This window comes from Pangasianodon hypophthalmus, chromosome 13 (assembly GCF_027358585.1).
Source record: "Pangasianodon hypophthalmus isolate fPanHyp1 chromosome 13, fPanHyp1.pri, whole genome shotgun sequence".
Classification (NCBI taxonomy): Eukaryota; Metazoa; Chordata; class Actinopteri; order Siluriformes; family Pangasiidae; genus Pangasianodon; species Pangasianodon hypophthalmus.
The window spans coordinates 14,483,876-14,505,005 of NC_069722.1; the positions used below are offsets into that span (position 1 = coordinate 14,483,876).

General features: G+C 38.5%; 3 protein-coding genes across 5 annotated transcripts; 2 read left to right on the plus strand and 1 right to left on the minus strand.

The window, feature by feature from the left end:
• Positions 1-2,246: 2,246 nt before the first annotated feature.
• LOC113528183 (tetraspanin-10) lies at positions 2,247-4,259 on the plus strand. The gene is made up of 3 exons (XM_026916586.3): positions 2,247-2,389; positions 2,692-3,299; positions 3,593-4,259. The coding sequence occupies exons 1-3, from the start codon at positions 2,297-2,299 to the stop codon at positions 3,900-3,902; spliced, it is 1,011 nt and encodes a 336-aa protein (XP_026772387.3). The 5' UTR covers positions 2,247-2,296; the 3' UTR covers positions 3,903-4,259.
• A 920-nt stretch (positions 4,260-5,179) lies between these two features.
• LOC113528481 (retinal rod rhodopsin-sensitive cGMP 3',5'-cyclic phosphodiesterase subunit gamma-like) lies at positions 5,180-6,157 on the minus strand. Its single transcript, XM_026917053.3, has 3 exons — positions 5,976-6,157; positions 5,414-5,454; positions 5,180-5,309 (listed from the first exon to the last, which is right to left on the minus strand). Exons 1-3 carry the CDS (start codon positions 6,155-6,157, stop codon positions 5,233-5,235), a joined length of 300 nt encoding a protein of 99 aa, XP_026772854.1. The 3' UTR covers positions 5,180-5,232.
• A 5,216-nt stretch (positions 6,158-11,373) lies between these two features.
• On the plus strand, positions 11,374-19,672 carry LOC113527904 (galectin-3-binding protein A). Of its 3 annotated transcripts, XM_053239439.1 has the most exons (8): positions 11,374-11,473; positions 11,590-11,671; positions 16,987-17,077; positions 17,207-17,296; positions 17,530-17,739; positions 17,838-17,969; positions 18,124-18,391; positions 18,468-19,672. In XM_053239439.1, exons 4-8 carry the CDS (start codon positions 17,218-17,220, stop codon positions 19,501-19,503), a joined length of 1,725 nt encoding a protein of 574 aa, XP_053095414.1. In that variant the 5' UTR covers positions 11,374-11,473; positions 11,590-11,671; positions 16,987-17,077; positions 17,207-17,217; the 3' UTR covers positions 19,504-19,672. The 3 variants fall into 3 exon arrangements, with proteins under 3 accessions (XP_053095414.1, XP_026771872.2, XP_053095415.1); XM_026916071.3 differs by lacking the exon at positions 11,374-11,473 and having other exon boundaries at positions 11,527-11,671; XM_053239440.1 differs by lacking the exons at positions 11,374-11,473; positions 11,590-11,671 and adding an exon at positions 13,281-13,303.
• The last annotated feature ends 1,458 nt before the right edge of the window (positions 19,673-21,130 follow it).

Consider the following 21,130-nt stretch of genomic DNA (forward strand, 5'->3'; position numbering starts at 1 on the left):
ATAATCACACTGTCCGGTGTCACCCACAGAAGGATGGGTTCCCTTCTGAGTCTCAAGGTTTCTTCCTCATGTTGTCTCAGGGATTAGGTTTTAGTTCTAATTTGTCACCCATCTGTGGTTCTGTAATCTCTGTGGTTTTTCCTAGTCATCCACTAGATGGCATATCAGAGCAAAAAACATTGTGGGCCTTAATCTGGTGCAGTGTCCATTCATTGTCTGCAAGTGGGAAAAAACTTCAGTAAAACTAACTTGCATTACATAATTCCAAAAGGAATATAAACACTGAATGTATCAGATCATACTGAGATCATGCAGTAAAACAATGACCTTAAACCACTGAATTCAACTAATCTGATCAGCTAATCAAATCAGTTGAGAGGTTTGGAACTGAGCTGGGACAGAGCACTCAGAAGGAAAATTTGTTCAGCTTATCCCTAAAATATACTGGAGCTATCTTCTACACAATGTGTGCAGGGTGAGGCCACGGCCAAGACCTGGATTCCTCTGGACAGCCTGCCTGTCTGGACATGTGGCCAAAGAAAAAATGCCAGTTGCAGATGCAGTATGCAATGATTGAAAGGTATTTTGTAAATCATGTTGTTCTCAAAGTGGGGTTGTGAAGGCTGTTACATTAATCATCAACCACTATCAAAGGTCTTATAGTTGTTATAGTTATTAGTGGGTTATTATAAGCCTATTTAAATGAGTTTTATTGAAGACCTTATAACTAGTATGCTGTAAAATATTTCCAGTACGTTTTAACACAGTGTAACTGGTTTGGCTTCTGTGGGTGGAAGGTTTAGGAATAAAAAGCTCCAGTGGCACCAGTAAATAACAGTGAATATGATGGTAGACATTTGTCTAAGATGCCTAATAGGTGAATAATGCTCATAAAAATAGAGGTCTGTGGAATTATTATTATTTTTTTTTATTGGTTTTGTTTTTATAGGAGAAGATCCTGGTTGCCAAAAGTTGGAGCCTTAGAAGGTCAGGAGTGAGAGCTCTTAAATGCAGATTGTTTTCGTCACATATTAGGAGAGCTGACCGCTGTAGATCGAAATGAGAAAGATCAGGGATGTGATATAATTAATAAAGAATTTGATTAAGTAATAAGTTTGTTTATTATATTTGCTTATATTAAAGCACTGTTTAATGTGATTTTGATTGGTCAGAAGGGTTTTTGATTAATGTTCTGTAACAGCAGCTCTGCCAGTAGTTACAGCTGCAAGGTTTCTATTTATGTGCTCATTCTAATACATTACTGTTTCTAGAGAGACAGCTAACACAGGGATTAAAACATAAACTGATTAAAAACATGTACTTGTTGATTTAGTGAAGCTTTCTGTTAGAAGACACATATTTATGATTGTGATTCATTGGCTTAATGTGGTCTATTACTTACATAATGCATTACTACCATACAGAATAGTTTGTTTACATGTAGATACAACTTAAGCATAGCTTTTGCATAAATTAGTGTCAAATTTCATCGTGGTGTTTTATACAATGTGATAGCTGGGATTATGGTTTTTATTTTTACCTCGTCACTGCATATAGCGTAAAGAACCATTAATTGATTTTCTTTATGACTGTGTGAATCTCTATGTTTTGTATCAGAGCTGCAGCTGATTCTACAGCACACTGATGAGCAAGAAACATTTTGGAAGAAGTTCTAGTTTCCCAGATTGTTCCAGATTTCACAGGTGACAGATTTACTGGTGCAGCTTTGTAGTTTACTGTTATCTGAAATATTACTCTCTGCTGTTGCCAATATAATTTGTCAAGCTGGATCTGGAGTTGAGTATTTTCAGAAACAGGGATGAAATGTAGAAGCCTCCTTCTGTCAGTCGACATATTTAAAGGATTATTAGATTATTTTTAAAATGTGTTTTTGCATGATTTAAATCCCTCAAATCTTGTAGGTTGTGTGGCCAAGTTTTCTGTGGTTTTCACTGTATCTCCAGGCTTTCACACTAACAAAATAGATAATGTCATATTCCTTTTCGGAAAAGATCTTTCTGTGCTCTATCGAGCTCTACTGAATATCGCATCACCTAAGTTATGTTTCAGCTGCACCCTGACTGAGCAAAGAAGCAAGATCTCATTCATACACACACTCTTTCTCTAATCCCAGCATTGTGACTCTCACATGATGCAGGAATGATCAAGATCTCAGCTCTGCTTTTACACTGCTGCTCTCTCACAAGCACTCTCTTTATCTCCGCCTTTTTTCACGCTTCTTTAGTATTGACCAGCATGCAAGTGTGCACAGAAGGTCCCACACCAGCAATATGAGATGAGCTCCTTTTGGCTTTCGAGGAGGATTCCTTTTTTCTGGAAGCCGAGGTCAGAAATACAAGATGACGTGACCAAACCACTCATATCAAAGGTAACATTGTATCAAGTCATTTATTACTATTTATATTTCGCATTATTCAGAATGGACCTGAATAAGATCTCTGTCATATTAATGTGATTTCCCGCCTATAAAGTTAAAGAAATCATTAATTAATTAATAATCAATGCACATTAATATTATTAAACTTTAGGTCTCATTCTGATCCAAACAGTGTACGAAGGTTAATTTTAAATGATTTTTATCATGTTTGAGAGTCTCTGATCAATAGGATGAAGCATAGATAAGTCCAAACATTTCATTATTTATGATTTTACAACCATTACATCTCCTAGGTAACCACTCGGAATGGCATTCAATACCAGGGCACAGACATCAGCACAGAGCGCCAAACCGATTCGAGTTCATTGAGCCATGATGAGCAAACCAAACTGTCATCCTGGACCTTTCCCCATTTACAGACCCACAATTCCTCCAATCTTACTGACTTTCTGCTGAAATATGTGCTTTTCACTAGCAACCTACTCTTCTCTGTGCTGGGCCTGGCCACCTTAGGACTCGGGTTCTGGGGTCTTGTGAACAAGGAGTCCTTCGCTCAGGAGAAGCTGGATGGCCTTGGCACTGATCCCATGCTGCTCTTAGTTTTTCTGGGCTTGCTGCTTTCAATGCTTTGTCTGACAGGCTGTGTGGGTGCACTGAGGGAGAACAACTGCCTGCTACGTACTTTCTCTGCAACACTGCTAGTCCTTGTAGCTGCTCAGGTCCTGGTGGCCATTGTGGCCTACAGCCTGCAGGGCTGGATTACTGAGCTGCTGCGCTCAGCCATGCTGACAGCCATGACCCGCTACCAGGACGACCTGGACCTGAGGTTTCTTACAGATGAGATCCAGATCGGGCTGCAGTGCTGTGGGGTGGATAACTATCGAGACTGGGAAGTCAACCAGTGAGTACACAATGACTAGAAATGACTGAAAATAGGGACACTATCAGTAATACTACTACTACTACTACTACTAATAATAATAATAATAATAATAATAATAATAATATTTAATTATAATAGAGGGTACAAAAGCAAACACTGCTATTATAGGATCAGGTAACCCCCTGCCATTATGAGTGCCTCATTACACATCTTGCACTACACTGTTTGACCTGAATGATCAGAATCAGACCTCTGATCTAAAAGCCACACATCACTTCCCTGTCTGAAAGTTATTACCCTTTCTGTTACAGGTACTTTAATTGCTCATCTCCAGGCGTGCAGGCATGCGGCGTGCCTCCCTCATGCTGTGTGGATCCACTAGAGAATGGTACAGTGTGGAACTCGCAGTGTGGCTTCGGGGCACAGCAGCTGGATGAGTTCTCGGCTCAGAGTGTGATTTTCCTGGGGGGCTGTGTGGGCAGTATTTCACGCTGGCTCAACCTGCACTCTGAGCTTATCGGCATAGTAACAGCTGCCCTGCTTGCAGTCCAGATCCTCACACTGATCACTGCTACACGCTTGCTGGATAGGATCCAATGGAACAAAACACAAGCATGGTGACGAGGAACACGATCTTAACGATTCATGAAGAAACTTCTTCATCACTGAGAACTACAAGGTACAAAAGACTGGCAAGTTAGATGTATCACAAAAGACTGGCAAGGTAGTTGTATATTAACTCCTATTTATCACATTCTGTATGTTTTACTTCTTTCACAGTGAACAAGTGAATAATCATTTCTCCCCATCACTTTTCCTATCCTGTTTTTCATTTTCACTTGTGGTTCAATTAGAAAGGACAAAACTTTCAGACCAAAGACATATAGCTATTGAATTAGTTGCTAGTACATCCCTATTTTTGCAGTTTCATACAGTCACTGTTACTGAAAGAAAGGTACATATAGGCTTTCATGAAAAGTACAAAATAAGCTTTATTCAGTGCTCGAGTCATTCCACTGCTGCTGATGATTGTGGGTCTTGCTTGTCCTCCAGTGCAGAAGCACCATAAGGCCAGTAAACACAACACAACCACAGCACTCAACTGATTTTAGACAAGACCCATATGGCTGCTTGAAGACATGAAAATAAACATTTACTTTTAAATGATTTTTGCTTAATCAAATTCAATCAGGACCGTAACATTAAAAAAATGAACAATTTCCACTACTGAGAGAGCTGCTCTTAAAAGCAAGAGTGGCACATGAGAGTCACACTATGATAATAAAGCTGAAATTCAAAGAAATACTGTGTTTAAAATGTAGAACAGGACCAGATACATATTTCCATCCCAAATATTTTTGTTGTGTTCAGAATCTCAAGAATTACTCAAAGAAAACTTGAATACATGCAGAAATATTTTGGTGTATTGTTGAAAGAAACTGCACCACAAGAAAAACTGAATTATTTTTTGTACATAAAGTAAAAATAAGAGCTAAATAAATACTGTAGTGTTAAAGTTTAGAATCAGTCACTCTAGTAAACATACTATGAATAAATATTTAAATACAGCGCTCACTTGATCTTTAAAATGATATCTCAGGTGATCTTTGGAAAAATGAAGCATCCTTGGCATGTTCTACATGGAACCCTACCTGATAGGGAAACACTGTGTTCTACGATTCTACAAACAAGCTTTAAGGGTTTCCTTAGATGGACAAATCTTTAGGGTTTATTTTTTTAGAGTGTGCACATGTACTATATGGCTATCCACCCTGAGTAATTTCACCATTATATACTAGAAATCTATATCTCCTAATATATGATGATTGTTTTTTATGTTATGTTTTTCCCTTTGTTCCCCTTTGCATCCTCTAAACTATGAATGTAGAAATCCACTGCTTACTGCTAGATAGAGGAACAGAACTCTATGTAGTACAGATATTTTTTTTTCTCAGATGATGCCATACTGAGATAATTCATGCAGCTCCAGATGACTGAATGCTTCCCAGGGGCAGATCACAGTGATATCTGCGAAAGAGAACAACATCTGTATTAGGCTTTCAGGTCTCTTATCCTTTTTACATGGATGCTGATTTAAGGAGGTAAGAATGAGGGTTTTGTGTAATGCATACCAGTTCCCAAGCCTTCCATTCCAGGAATTTCATCACCAAATCTGTAAATAAACATGTACACACACACACACACACACACACACACAGAGAGTACAATACAGTTCCAGTGACTTTACTGAACTTGAATTTATGTCAAAGGTGCAATGAAGGGTTTTTTTTTACTAGGAAACTTAATGTTGTTGTTTTTTTCCTTTAATTTGTCATCTATATCTCCCTCTCAATTATTATCAGCATTATAAGCAACATTTATGTCTCACACAAACCACTTCTAAAGCCTTAAGAAGCTCCTGGTAAAATGTGTGTGCCAGTTAAAGATAGAGAAAATGTGGAAAAAAAAAAGGTCCTAAAATCCGAATTTTATTGCATTATGTTACTCAAAATGACTTATAATCTGTGGAATATACATTTGATTTAAAGAATAATGTGTCATATTCAAACGCGAAATTCACCCAAGCAAATAAAGTAAAAATGTAAAAGAACAGAACACAGCAGTTAAAGTTACAAATCTAACATTCCACAAAATCCACGTATTAAAAAGCATTAGAAAATAATAATAATTTACCCGATGACGCCTCTCTTGGGTGGTTTGCTTTTGAACTGCCGGGTGGATCTCTGTTTGAACCGCGGTGGGCCCTTGTGTGGAGATCCAGACCCTGTGGCTCGGGTTGCCATCTTGCTGCCAGCTTTGTGTTCAGACTTGGACATTTCCACATTCATGAATTCAGGCTTTGTTTGTAGGCTCATGGATGAAAGTGATGGATACAGAGTGGACTGTCTGCATGCAAAGAGGTGAATGGATTAGAGTAAGGAGATAAGGCCAAGGTTGGATTGTGAATGACTTATACAACATAGAACGTGGTGCAGAGTATTATCACTGTGAACCACGGTACATATATTTGACTTCAATATATATATCTAAAAATATATGTCCATTTTAGATTTGTTAGGAATTTAAATCAACTGCTTTAAGCTGCTTTAAGTCAGTTTTTGACTTCCAAAAATAAGTAGGATTTTTCCTTTGTAGTGAGTAGACGTCAAAAGTCAAAAAAAAAAAAAAAATGAACTACAGATATTTTAAAACCATATCTACATTTTTTTTTACATCAACATCTATTGACTTTCTCCCTGTTGAGTTCATTTCAGTGCTTGGTGAACTTTCATTCAATTCAAATATTTACTTGCTCTTGGTCTTGCCTATGACCAAGATATTTTAAACATCTGATTTATTTATTAAAAGCACATGTTGCTGGCTTTAATCTCCAATTCTGCATGGAAACTTGACTTCACAATACCATTTCCTTCTTGGCATATCCAAGCTATTCTTGAGAAGCTATTATAAAACCATTAGACAGTCAGTTTTGCTGGACCACAAGGGCAGTCTCCATCTTCCTCATTATCTCTACTATATTTGATGACTCATGGACTCAATGTAATAACACCAAATTCCAGAGCTACAGTGAGGAGCGGGATTACTGTAACCTCCTCCAGTGACCCTGTAAGCCAGCCAGGTCTCCTGGCTAGTGGGTATTTAATTAATCTCATTAGAGAAAGGGCAATGCACAAAATGCTGAACGGAGCGCAAGCGCTTTAGCTTATCAGCCAGTAGAAGCAGGGTGCCTGGTTTCAGTCCCTGGTTCAATCCTCAGGCTCAATCAAATTCTGTTTTTGTAATACAGATAAGATGCAAGCTCTTAAAAAAAAAAGAATATGGGTGGCATAAATTAGTGCTTCATGTGCATCTGTATATAAAAACGTGAAACGGTACAGTGGGGTCCAAAAGTCTGAGAGCGCTCTTTTCTAATTTAATACACCAATTTTCATTACAAATTATATGATTGACAACAATGTGAGTGAGAAGCAGAAACATACAGTATATATATATATATATATATATATATATATATATATATATATATATATATATACATATATATATATATAAATCTTTGAAATATCTACATGAATTTCAGAGTTTCTTAGTATTTGGTTTGTCCCCTTTTTTGCTCTAATGACAGTGTGCACTTGAGCTGGCATGGACTCCACAAGTTTGTACAAAATCTTATGGTCCATTTTAGATCAAATCCATCAGAGTGTTGTCTGAACACAGGCTTCAATAGAAGAGATTAGACATGAGGAAAATCTGACCTTTTGTACAAAGCAGTTAATATCACAAATTTGCTTACATTTAAATAGGGACCTAGAGAAAGTGCAGAATCTTCAATATTAAATATACAACATATTGAACATTTACTTTCTTTGTTTTAAATATTTCAAAATTCCAAAACCTTCTGTTTATTTCCAATTTTAAGTGAAAACAATCCCAGATTTTCAAAGTGGTCTCAGACTTTTGGACCCCGCTGTAGTTCAGGACTCAGCCTGTCACTGTTGCTTTAGATCAACTCACATCTGCAGTTTCAAAAAAAAAAAAAAAGAACTCACATTTTTGTGTAAAGTTGTCTTGTTGAAATGTTCATCTTCTCCCCAAACTCAGTTTCTTGACAAATGAGAAATGGTCCTGTAATATGTCCTGGCACATGACTCCATTCATGTCTCCTTTGATGATGTGTAACGGCCCAGTACCATTTTCAGAGAAGTAGCTCCATAAGTACATAATTCCAATAGAAACCAATTTATCATCACAAAGAAAGTCAAATTTTTTACTCCAGGGAGGGTGTAAGTGGCACCTTTTCCTGTAAAGGTGCCCTAGTGGGTAGAGAGACCCATGGTACACAATGGATTTAGCCGATGTGGTCAATAAGAATTTGCATAGGCTCACTTGTGAAAAATTACAACTGGTACAGCATACACAGCATAAAGCGTAAAGAAACTTATTTACAAACCCATCAGGTGTTAAGCTTTACTAATATATTAAGTTTAAGGAATCTAGTAAGCCAGACACAGCATATATCTCTTACTTACTTAACTAACGTAAAACCTGGTGGAAAAATGTACAGTACAGAGATTGTCAGTTATGCCCTTCTGGCAGCAGTGAAAATAAGCACATTTTTTTCCTGTCTTCTCTATCACAATTAGAATTCCATTATAGCTCTTATATTGATAATTATCATCCACAAATGGTCAAAAATACCAGTGCTTTGAATATCTTTGCTAAGTGTAAAACTGTTGTTCCTGTTCCTCGTTCAGCTGCTCCTGTTAGGGGTCGCCACTGAGGAACGTTGCTCCAATAAATTTTTGATTTGGCACAGTTTTTACACTGGATGCCCCTCCTGAAGCAACCCTCCCCAAATTTATCCAGGCTTTAACCAGCACAGAGAGCGCACTGGTGGCTGGGGTTGGTTCCCTGGCTGGGAATTGAACCCGGGCCACAGCGGTGAGACCTCTGTGGCCCAAACACTAGTCTTCCAGGGACCCTTAAGTGCAAAACAGTTAATACTCCTCAAACATTAAACCAATTAATTATTTTCCTTGTTTTCCACCTAGTAAAATAAAGGTAAAATAATATATTTAGGTTGACTGACTCTGCAGTTATATAGGGGTGTAACCGATTATGATTACATTATTTGGACGAGTCTGCCATACATTCCCCTCCATTAGATTAAAACAATGGAACACAGCCACCATCAAGAGGAGTTAGACCATGGAAATCTAAAGATGGTAGTATAGAATGGTCACCTTCACCACAACAAAGCCAAGGCAGACTATCAGCTTCCAGTGTAATCAAAATGGTTCCAGGGACTACACAATTTGCTGTCACTCGAATATATAACATACCATCAGCTTTTGAGCTCTTCATAACGCAACCAGTTATGAAGACCAATCTGGAGGGACGCTGTGTGTTTTGTGAGAACTGGAAGCCACTGGATCATGTTGACTTAAATACATGTATTGGATTGCTTTTCTGTAGACTGTAAATCCAGCAGCACATGTGGTATTTCCAGTGCAGGAAATACATCTGCTGAAAGCACACACTTACATTGCGCTCATTAACGGTGTTATCAAAATGTTACGGTATGTGAAGAAATACGTCTATTAAATATTTGTTAAATGTGGTGCATTGTATATACTATTTGTTGTTCATTTTTAAAAAATTTCCTGACAATGCATAATACAGTTTTACTATTCTGACCTGACTCTTTGCCTGTTTTTGTGTGTATTTAAACTGTGTGACATTATGGATGTCTTTTTTCCCCCAACATAATACAAGGGTTAAAGAATAGCTCTCTGGAGCTTGTGTATATAATAATAATAATAATAATAATAATAATAACTTGATATAACTCTCAATCTTTCAGGGGAAACAAGTTAATAGCACTGCACATTTCAGATTTGCATATATATCTGCAATACGTTTGGCACCTGGAAACCATGCTCACACGACTTAAAAAACAGCAGTTCATTAACATGATGCTAATGGAAGATGAACTATTCAGTTTTATCCCAACTACCTTACTGAGCTCCAAAATAAACCCACATTTCTACCATATGTCTGCACAAACAAAAGAAATTATATATATTTCATATACTGAGTCACCACTCTATATACGTTTTTGAGAACTGGGTGCGATTCCTTTCTTGAGCTGAGCACACCCAGAATTCTCTCAGACACTCTGCCATTCAGCTCATCCTGTTCCAATGCATGCTTGGCTACCAGCCCCACTTGTTTCCATGGAATGCTAACTCAAGATGGTCTAGCTCCCCTTCTTTGCAGAGAATTTCCTACCCATCGCCCAGATCGCCCAACTCCACATTCTCCACATTCAGGCAGACTCAGGAAGAGCTCTGCTCCCGGATATGAGTACTTCGGGTGGGGTTCTGTCATGTCAATGCCGGAATCGTCAACAAACTCAATTTTGCAGAAATGGATTTAAACATTACATTCACTCTCACCTAATTACTGATTGTTTGTACCTGGCACACACACACACACACTATATAAATTCAATTCAATTCAATTTTATTTGTATAGCACTTTTAACAATGGACACTGTCACAAAGCAGCTTAACAGAAATAAATGGATTCACAAAAAGTAAATTGTAAATATATGAATTTATCCCTAATGAGCAAGCCAGAGGTGACGGTGGCAAGGAAAAACTCCCTGAGACAATATGAGGAAGAAACCTTGAGTGGAACCAGGCTCAAAAGGGAACCCATCCTCATCTGGGTGCAACGGATAGTGCAATTATAAATAAATCTCTTCTATTATTGTGTACTATATGGACAAATAGTGCAATTGTGCAACCAGTAAATTCTTCACAGTTTTTGCAAGAAGTCCGGTTGGTTAAAATCTATCCACTGTCCACTGATGGAGTCCTGAGTACGAAGGTGCTCATGGCAACCGCAGCCCCAAAGCCACTACAGCAATCGCACTCCCAAGCCATTACAGTACAGCTCCCCATAGGTGATCCCCAAGCCATCTCCACAGCCCCCAGGTGGCACCATCCCCAGCAATCCAAACAGTTCTTCAGGCCGTCCACATGGGGCCCCAGCAGCAGCGAGCGAACTCAACCGATGAGAACTCCAACCAGAAGTAGGGCATCAGGATGGGTCAAGCAGTGAGGAGGAGCAGAAGGGAAATCAGGATGGGTCAGGCAGGTCCGGGGAGCAGAAGGGGTCAGGATCACTGGCATCTCAGAAGTAGCATGTGTAGCTCGACAGAGAGTGAGGGAGAGAGATGGAGAGTGAGGGAGCCCCCACAAACATTCTCATGATGCAGAGTATTGTCTAGTGTTCCGTACATGACATACCAAGCCTTTGTTTCTCGATTCTGGTTATGCCCTGTTCACTTTGTTTGCCAATCTCTTGACTTTCTGCCTGTTTTTTGATTATGCTTTTTGCCTCACTGCTTGGAATTGTTTGCTTGTCTGTTTGCTGGTCTGTTTAAATAAAAGCATAACTTGCAACTGCAGCATCTCTGCAGCCTAACAGCATTTTGTTTGCACATGCTAGACTTTGCCTCAATTGTGCAATAAACACACCTTCTTCTATATGCTTTTGTCAAACAAAACCTAGTGCAGCACACTGCTTTGGCAGGGCATTGATGGACCTATATAACATAGATTTTATGACAGCTTTCATAATCCTTTTTTATTACTTCAGAGGTTGGATACGGTTCCCTTTCTCCAGAATATATTCATGTAAAAATAGCTCTGTTGGACATTTTCTGGGTTTCTAAGTTCTCTGTCATTCTTAAGTTGTTACTGTTTATTTTTTACAGAAAATGTTGTCATGTAGATTTACTTTTGTCATCTCGACTCTGCTGTCTCTTCATATCTCCACATAGGACTGGAGTGTATTTGGTCTGTATGCATTCCTTATATATTTTATTCCATATTTGTTCATTTTTTAACATTAGTATATTAAATGAAGATAGATAACTGGAGGACACCAACATTTATGGCACCGAATAATTTTTAAACAAAAAAATGTTAAGTAGGTTTTATATAATTATTTATTTAATTGTACTTAATTCTTAATTTGAACTACATAATGCCAATTTGCAGCTATGTAGAAAAAGGGACCACCTCAGGAGGGTTGACTGCGGTCAGTGGAAGGTAGGAAGGATTGGAAATAGGTTGATTGCCCTAGCTTGGTTAGAGTTATCAAATACGATGGTTCTTTCTTTTAGCTAGATTAACTTCTGGTATTTCCCTCTCTAACACACAGCTCTCTCTCTCTCGGATGCACTATAAAATTAAAGGTACATTTTAGCCCAAAGGTTTATATACGCCTAGGCTAAAGACAAACATTTCAAAACTCCACACATTTAATGTTACCATACTTTGCCTATGTTAAGTCAATTAAGGTACTATACCTATTTAATTTCCATTCCAGAGGTAATTTCAAAATGATAGCTAAAAAAAAAAATTATTTCAGCTTTTATTTACTATATCAGATTAGATAAATTTCCTAAATGATGCAGTGTCTTGGTTTCAAGATTTTTATATTTGCATATAATTGTTTGTGCAGATACTTGTGGTACCTTTAGTTGTTTGAAAACTGGACTTGTGGAGGTCCACAATAATTTTCTGGGGTCTTGGCTAAGTTGCTAGGATTTGCCCATGGTATCAAGGGCAAAAAGGCACTGGCTTTAAAGGTAGGCCCTTTTACAGCCACATGTGCACTCCCAATTAACTCCTAATTATGGCAATTGGCTTCTAAAAGTCATTACATCAGTTTCTGGAGTCTAGTCCAGTGGCCAAACTACAGAATCGCAATGTTGTCACTATACTTAAAATGACATTGTATGGAACTGTAGTCCAGAAACATTTACATTTTAACCACAAAAATTACTGCATCTCTGGTGTAAAGCTAATTTGTTTTGATTAATTAACACTATAATATTATAACTGTCATTAGATGCTACAGGATTGTATTTAATGGTAAACATTTTATTTGATCAATTCACTCTTTTATTAAGTGATTAAATGCAGTAATTTCAATGTATACATATAGTATAAGGCTGTAGGTAATGCCACTGCCAAAGTTAACTTCAGGACTGTTAAATATCTGCTGCAACACAATATTTTAACCTTGTCTACTGTACATTTTCCAATAGGTGGGGCCATTGCCTCACTGCAGAAGATACATCTCAGTTCCTTCTCCACCAGAGTGCACACTAGTTCACCTAGTGAAAATAAGTAATTAAAAATAAACTGAACACAGATTCAAAATAAGTGACACTGATGCATAGTTGTGGGAGGAACTGCCCTAGGAACTGGCTATATTAATTCATTCATTTGTTTATTCATTTTCAGTAACCACATTATGTCAAGTTTATGGTGGATTTGGAGCCTGGCCTGGGAAAACTAGGCTCAAGACAGGAACACACTCGGATTGAAACTTCACAGGGCATCACACATACGTTTGCATGCTTACTCATATCTAGCAGGGAATTTAGAGTCACCAATCCACCTACCAGCCTGTTTCTGGTAAGAAACTGGAGTACTCTCAGCTGGCAGTTAAACTCACAACTTTCTGTTCAGTACTTCAAAGCCCTTAACAACTAAAGCATGATACATAAGTAGAAGCTGCCAGCCATAATACTGCCAAAACAAATGTTATGGCCACTAATATTATGGCTGGCAACTTCTACTTACAAATCATCTCCATAGTGTATTATTTCACTATAGAATTAAGTCAAATCAAAACAACTGGGTTTTTAATTTTCATTCCTCTGTATACCTAGTATACATTGAAACAAAATGTCATTTCTTCAGGATACATAACAGTGTGCTTCTGCAGATACATGACAATGTGAGACGAGTGGAAAAAACCCCAATAAATGCAAAGAACAGTAAATGCACAAAATATTAATATTTAATAGACAGGAAAACAGAACAGTGTTTTGCATGCGAAAATTAGTCTGTAAACTATTGTGTAGTATAGTGCAATAATAAGTTTAGCAGCAATATTGGGTGAAAGGTGGCAGCTAAAAGAGTCTTATAAGTGTAAAAGTGTCCCATAGCAGCATTACAAAGTGCAGATGATGTTCAATGTACAATGATGTTCGTACTAGAGTCATACTGAGTTAGGGTTTTGACCAGTCCATGTGAGTGTTGACTGCAGTTTTAGAGTCTGGTGTTGGTAGCACAGACGCTCTGGTACCTACTACCAGATGGCAGGAGGGTGAAGAGTCCATGAGAGGTGTGAGAGGGGTCATCCACAATGCTTCTGGCCTTACAGATGCATCGGTTGCTGTTAGAGACATCAGTGGTAGGTAGAGAGACCCCAATGATCTTTTCAGCTGTTATCACTATTCACTATATTGTTTTGCTGTCTGAAATTGTGTAGCTTCCACACCAAACAGTGAGACAGCTGGTTAGGATGCTCTCTATTCTCCCCTTGTAGAAGGTGTTAAGGATGCGAGGTGGGAGATTAGCTCTCTTCAACCTCCACAGGAAGTGAAGGCACTGCTGGTCTTTCTTGGCTAGGCAGGTGGTGTTGAGAGTCCTGGAGAGGTCCTCTGTGATGTGCACACTAAGAAACTTGGAGCTTTTGACTCTGTCCATAGTTGCTCCTTTGATATACAGTGGTGAGTGATCCACTTGGGTCCTCCCTGAGGTCAATAATGATCTTTTTGGTTTTATCGACATTGAGGGATAGATTGTTGTTTTTGCACCATTCTGTGAACTGGTTCATCTCCTCCCTGTATGCTGACTCATTACTGTTGCTAATTAGAGCCCACAACTGTAGTATTATCAGCTATTATCAGCAAAATTATCAGCGAACACAGTCAGAAAGTCTAGGATCCAGTTGTAGAAGGAGGTGTTCAAACCCAGCAGGCTCAGCTTTTCTATGAGTTGCTATGGGATGATTGTGTTGAATGCTGAACTGAAGTTTATGAACAGCATCCTCACATAATTGTCCTTTTGGTCCAGGTGGATCAGAGAAAGGTGGATAGCAGCAGATATGGCATCTTCTGTTGAGTGGTTAGGGCAGTAGGCATACTGGAAAGGGCCCAGTGTGGTGGGAAGACTGCTCTTTATGTGTTTCATGACTAGCCACTCAAAGCACTTCATGATGATATGTGTGAGTGGCCGGTAGTTATCAAGGCAGGATCCAGACAATTTCTTTGGAACAGGGATGAAGGTGGTCATCTTAACGCAAACAAGTACCACTGCCTGGCTCACAGAAATGGTGAAGATGTCTGTCAGGATATCTGCAAGTCAAACAGTTCCCTGAGCACCTCACCAGGTATGCTGTCAGGACCAGCAGCTCTGTGTGGGATAACCCTGGACAGTTTTCCTGATGTCCACTGCAGACAGACAGAGTATTTGGTCAGTGGAACTTGGGGTATCTTCCCTACCAGCATGTTGTTCTGTGCTTAGAACCATGTAAAGAAATTGTTCAGTGCACCTGAGAGTGAGGCATCACCATCACAGGCATGTAATGTTGCTTTGTAGTCCATGATGGCCTGAATACCTTGCCACATAGGCCGGGTGTCCTTGGTGTTAAGAAAGTGCCTCTGGATTCTTTGTGCATAGTTTCACTTTGCCTTTCTGATGGCCCTGGACGTGTGGGTCTTCGCTGTGCAGAGAGCTGCCTTGTCGTCTGACCTGAAGGCCGTGTCTCGAGTTTTCAGTAGCATGCACACTTCTGCAGTCACTTTTATAGTATACAGTCAAATACTCATTGGCACAAAGGAGGAAGGCAGGAAATCTCACCTTGTCACATTTCTTTGGATGATTTCATTTGCTAGAAGAAAATCTATCTGATACAAGCATCCTTTCTCCAGATCCTTGCAAGTTAAAAAAACACATGGAAAATTGAGCAGGGTGACCAGCACATTTCACAGTCTGTGCATGAGGAGACTGGCAGACCAGACAATGAGTCCCTCAAGACTTGTACATTTACCCCTCTGAAGATTAGCACTAAATGCTTTTGGCTAGTTGTCTGACAAAATGTTGAAATCAAGAAATAGTGATTGTTAGGAAATTATATTTCATTAAGACAAAAGTTACAGACTGATTGGGTCAGATTTAGAAAGGAAATAGCGTGAACAATCTCTGTACAGCTGTACTCTACAGCTTTGGTGAACCAAATCCAGTAAATTGAGGAAACTGTGAAAGGAAAGTTTGTAGTCAGCTTAAGCTTTCATAATTTAGTTAGACTGAAGTGTCTAAATTGCCTAAAGTTCTCAGCAGGCACCAAATATACCTTAACACTTTAATTCTGAGGGCAATATTCAGAGCTGCTTTATGCATGCATTTAGGTTGATGTAGTTCATGCCTCCAAACTTGCTAGATTTTCTTGCGTATAGGCCAACACTCCCACTCAACACTTTTGAAAGGCCAAAAAAAATTCAGGGATAGAAACTGTGGGCTGAAGAAGGAAATAAAGTTTTTTCTTTGTTGTAAAATGTAATATGATTTAGCAAAAAAAAAAAAAAAAAAAAAAAAGATATATTTAATAAATATTGCACAAGCAAGAGTGTGGTTATCCTGAATTTTGGCACAGCTGTGATTTGACCATAGGCATGAGGCTGCAGGCCAGTTGCCATTAGCTAATCACAGCCATGCCAAAATTCAGTATAACCACACAACCGTGACTGCAATATCGCTTTTATACTACAATTCAAAACAAGAAAGTATTAATAAGAAACTGACATTTTAGACACAATATGGCTAAACGTTTAGTTTAATTTTTGCTCTGCTAGCAGAAGTAGATCCTGAAAATGCTACACTAACTTTATAGATAAAGAACTTTAGCTTTCATTATTTCATGTACAGTAAATTTCATTTTCTTTGTATACATAAAACTATACACCTATTTATTATGTACACCTAAGAAACTGTTAACTTCGTGCAGTTGAAAAAAATCAACATTTTACCATGTAAAGGGTTTCCTAAAATGCCGCACATATATGTGCGCTGCTAAACAAGAAACCAAATGTAGGTGTGGAAGGTGTTTTCAGGGCATGCTTAGAACCTGAAAGTAGAACGAAAGACAGGAGTGGACTTTGTCTCAGCATGTTTTATTCTGAACAACCCCAACTTCCAATTGTCTTTGGTAAAGCACGTAATTTGATCTCAGCACTTTTGTGGACATTCTAGAACTAACTTCTGCAATAAACCCACCTCCTTCTTTATGTTTTCTGTGAAACGAAACTTAGTGCAGCTCAGTGCTCTGACTGAACACTAGTGGACCTATACAAAGGAGATTTCATGCCATAGGTTTCATTAGTCCTTCTTATTACTCTAAAGGTAAGCTCCAGTTCTCTTTCTGATGAATATACTCATGTAAAAATAGTTTTGTTGAAAGTTTTCTTAGTTCTATTGGAAGGTTTTTAGGTTCTTTTGTCATGCTTAAGTTGTTAATGTTTGTTTTTATAGTTTCTCCTAAAATGGTGTCATCTAGAATTTGTTTTGTCATCTGGACGCTGCTGTCTCTTCATGTCTCCACACAGGGCTGGAATCTATTTGGTCAGTATGTTAAAATTTCAAACAGTATAACATTTTTATTGCATACAAGTTTTTTTTTGTTATTGTTGTTTTTTTGTTTGTAAATGTTGCACTAAATTAAGGTGTCTACTTAGAGGAACGTAACACCTCTGGCACAGAAAGAGCAGTTTTTCTACAAAAAAATGCCAATTTATACATATTTATTTTTACATTTTATACAATTTATACAATTTGGACATAATGTCAAATTGCAGATGTCCAGAAAAAGGGACCACCCGTGGAGGGTGGATTGCGGTTGGTGGGAGGTGACCTGCCCAATAAAGGTCGCGTGGAGGTGTACCACGATGGCCAATGGGGGACAGTCTGTGATGATGGTTGGACCCTGAATGAGGCCCAGGTAGTGTGCCAGCAGCTTGGTTTCCCTGGAGCTGTCTCAGCCATACCAGGAGGAACATTCGGAGAAGGCAAGTTCTAAATTAAGAAGTGGTTATTGCAGATGAATGAATGAATGAATGAATAAATGAATTATTAATATAGTTAATTAGATGGGATTTTGTTTTAGGTTCTGGTCCTATTTGGCTTGATGATGTGAACTGCAAGGGATCAGAGAGCTTTTTGTCCAGCTGTCATTTTAAAGGCTGGAGTGTTACTGACTGTGCTCACAAAGAGGATGCAGGGGTGGTCTGTGAAAGTGGTAAGCCATCTCATAGATAAATGTGCCGTATATCTTCAGCATTCTCAGTCATAAAATTGTTTTCGCCTTAAAATTAAATGAATCTGTTTTGTTAGCTTTCAGGAATTAGTGTTAGGTCTGGGTCCTTCATCTGCTTTGATTCAAATATTTACAGGAAAAGATATGGACAACAGCCGTAAGTTCCAACTGGACCACAGCCTGGGTCTGTCTGAAAAGCTCGGGAGACTTTTTGATAGTGGGGACAACTGCGATTTCAGCGTTCTGGTCCGTGACCCCAGTGATGACCAAGCTGGACAGAAGACAATTTGTGTCCATAGGCTAATTTTCTCTCTCTACCCTCAATTTAATATTTCTAATAGCTCTAACAACCTCACAGTTGAAATTAGCGAAGTCTGCCATCCCCATATCTCCAGCTTCTTGAGGTAAGTTCTACTGACTGAATTAACCCATCCAGCAAGATTCTTGTTTTTAGATCTCATGACATGCAGTTCCTTGCAGGTATCTGTACACACGCAAGATTGACGTCACCATCTCTTCAGCCCAGTGCCTACACCAGCTATCCTATATCTACCAGTTGGAGCAGCTGTTGAAGGAGATAGGCAAAGTCTTTACTTTGCTCCTTCCTCAGGACAGTACCTTCCGTACCCAAGTGTCCCTGTATGAGTATGGTGTCCGTACAAAGGACATGCTGCTTCAGGAAAATGTTCTTCAGTACCTCTCCTGGAACTTTGAATTCCTTGTTGACTCTACGGCATGGAAAACTGTCTCCATACATATGATGAAGGCACTTCTGTCTCGTTCAGATTTAGTGGTGAAAGATGAGTTTTTTGTGCTTCAGGCTCTAGAAGACTCAATTAAAATGAAAGGAGAGACAGTTAGTTTAGAAGACAAGGTCAGCCTACTGAGTCACATTCGCTTCTCCATGATTCCAGTAGAAAAACTTTATGATATTCAGTTCAGCTCAGGCATGTACCAAAGCAATGAAGCATTTTATCACAGGGCTTTGCTGAAAGGCTTCCTATTCAATACACTGGCTTTCTCAAAGATCAAAGAACGTTTTAATAACTTCGAAGACTATCAGCCCAGGATCTACACTGCTGAGCCATGGGCCACTGCCATCAATGACACTTCCAACAGTGGCTATAACTCTCATTATAATTATAGGTATGGTTCTGGCTCTAATCCTGTCTCATTTACGACTCCTGCCCATAACAGTGTGATTTACAGGCAGCAAAAAATCAATTGGCTAGTGCAGGTTCTTCAGAATAGCTGGGAATGCTCTAACCAAGGTTTCTACTGTGACTCTTTGCCTGTAGCCAGACTCTATAGCCAGTACAGCCTGAATAATTATGAGACAACTATTCGCTACAACAACAAGTTAATTCTCTCATGCAAGGCTGAAAACATTGTGTTCCATGTCCAAGATTTTAAAAGTGGCAAAGCTATAGTTCCAACCAACAGCACTTTGGGTCTACCCCATCCCTGCCCTGATGACTATAGATTTACTTTTGTTGTGCGTCCAGAGTACATCTGATCGCATTCGCCTGCACACAGGGTCTCTGCTTGAAATTTTGTTTCACTTTTCTTTCTATCAAGTTAGTGGCATACCAATGTTAGTGATTTCTTTCAGTATTTCAGTAAACATTTCTCAACTGTCAATGTGAAAAAATCAACATGATCAAATTAAAGGTTGATGAACTTCACTAATGTTTTCAGTCATTGTGTTATTGCAGATCAGTATTTGGCTGATTGTAAGCAAAGTGTGTCCTTTATGTTTAAAATAAAATAAAGTATGATGAACAAAAGACAATACACACACTATATAAGCACATAAATTACAGAATAACACATTATACAGTGAACATGACATTGTACAAAGACTATACAAAAGAAAAAAGAATAAGAATTGCAATAAGCTTATATATAAGACAAGTATTGATATAGACTTCACGTTGATAAAGAAAGAAAGATTTGGGGGGGGGGGGGGGGGGGGGGGGGGGGGATTTACCAAGGCCGAAAATGGGGGAGTCACTATGAACCTTAATACCTCATGTAATGAACAAGAGCAACTGGTTGGGCCTAACAACTGGAAAAGTGACTGAGGATGTTGGAAAAATAAACTGGTGCCTGTCACAAAACAAATTCTAAAATTTTAATATTAAATTTGAGGTTTTAATAGAAAGTTTTACAACACTGACAGGTTGGAACAAGACAAATATTGTCTCTCTTTTGAGTGAAAGTCAGCGGTCTAATATTTTGGAAGATTTTGGTAATTCTTTGTTTTATGGAATACATAAAATGATTCATCAAAGTTTTGTTATTGGTTATAAAAAAGTTTATTCAGTATGCACTGAAAAAAATTAAATATCTGATTAAAATAGCACTTCTTATGTGGTTTAAGCCCAGAGTTTGTTATGATTGGTGAAGTGTGAATGCTGTTTTCGAGCCTGGGAGTGGTTTAGAGAACTAACCTGGTCCTCTTGAAAGTGATGGTCTTGGGGTTTGCTTCAATCAAACCCCGGTGCGGTCTGCATCAGGTGTAGAAGTTATCCGTGCTCGGCACAGAATACTGAGTAACAGGACTGGTTTGTATTTGACCGCTTGAGTGTTTAAATTATTCTTTTAAAAGTGAAAAATGAGAATAATGCCTACCATTTTGCAAGTCTGTGTGCACAAGAGTGACATATGGAATTGTGCAATCCGTCTATGGCTCAGAATGAATTCATCACTGTGAACAGAAACCTGCAATTATGATCCCCGCCCCAGAAGAGCCCACAATCAGTCCTGGGTGCAGACTCAAGTATTCGAGAAAAGTGTGAAATCCCCCTTTGTTTACACTAGTTTCTAACAAATGATAATAACTTGTTCAGAAAAAAACGATCAAACTATCATAATGCAACATCTTCAGTAGTTACATTATGTCTGTGTTTAGTTTATTAGTAACTACACAAATATTAGACACAGATTAGATATAAAGTGTGACTATAAAAACATTGTATCTTGTGCAGAATGTAATGCTTTTTCTTCTGGTAATGAATCTAATAAAGAGTCTTTAGTTTGTCTTCTAGTCTAGACTAATTGTGAGCATTTTTTTTGTTCCTGTTTTCACAAATTGCTGACTTTTAGAATCATTTCCCCTGTCTGACTTCTGTGTGTTACGA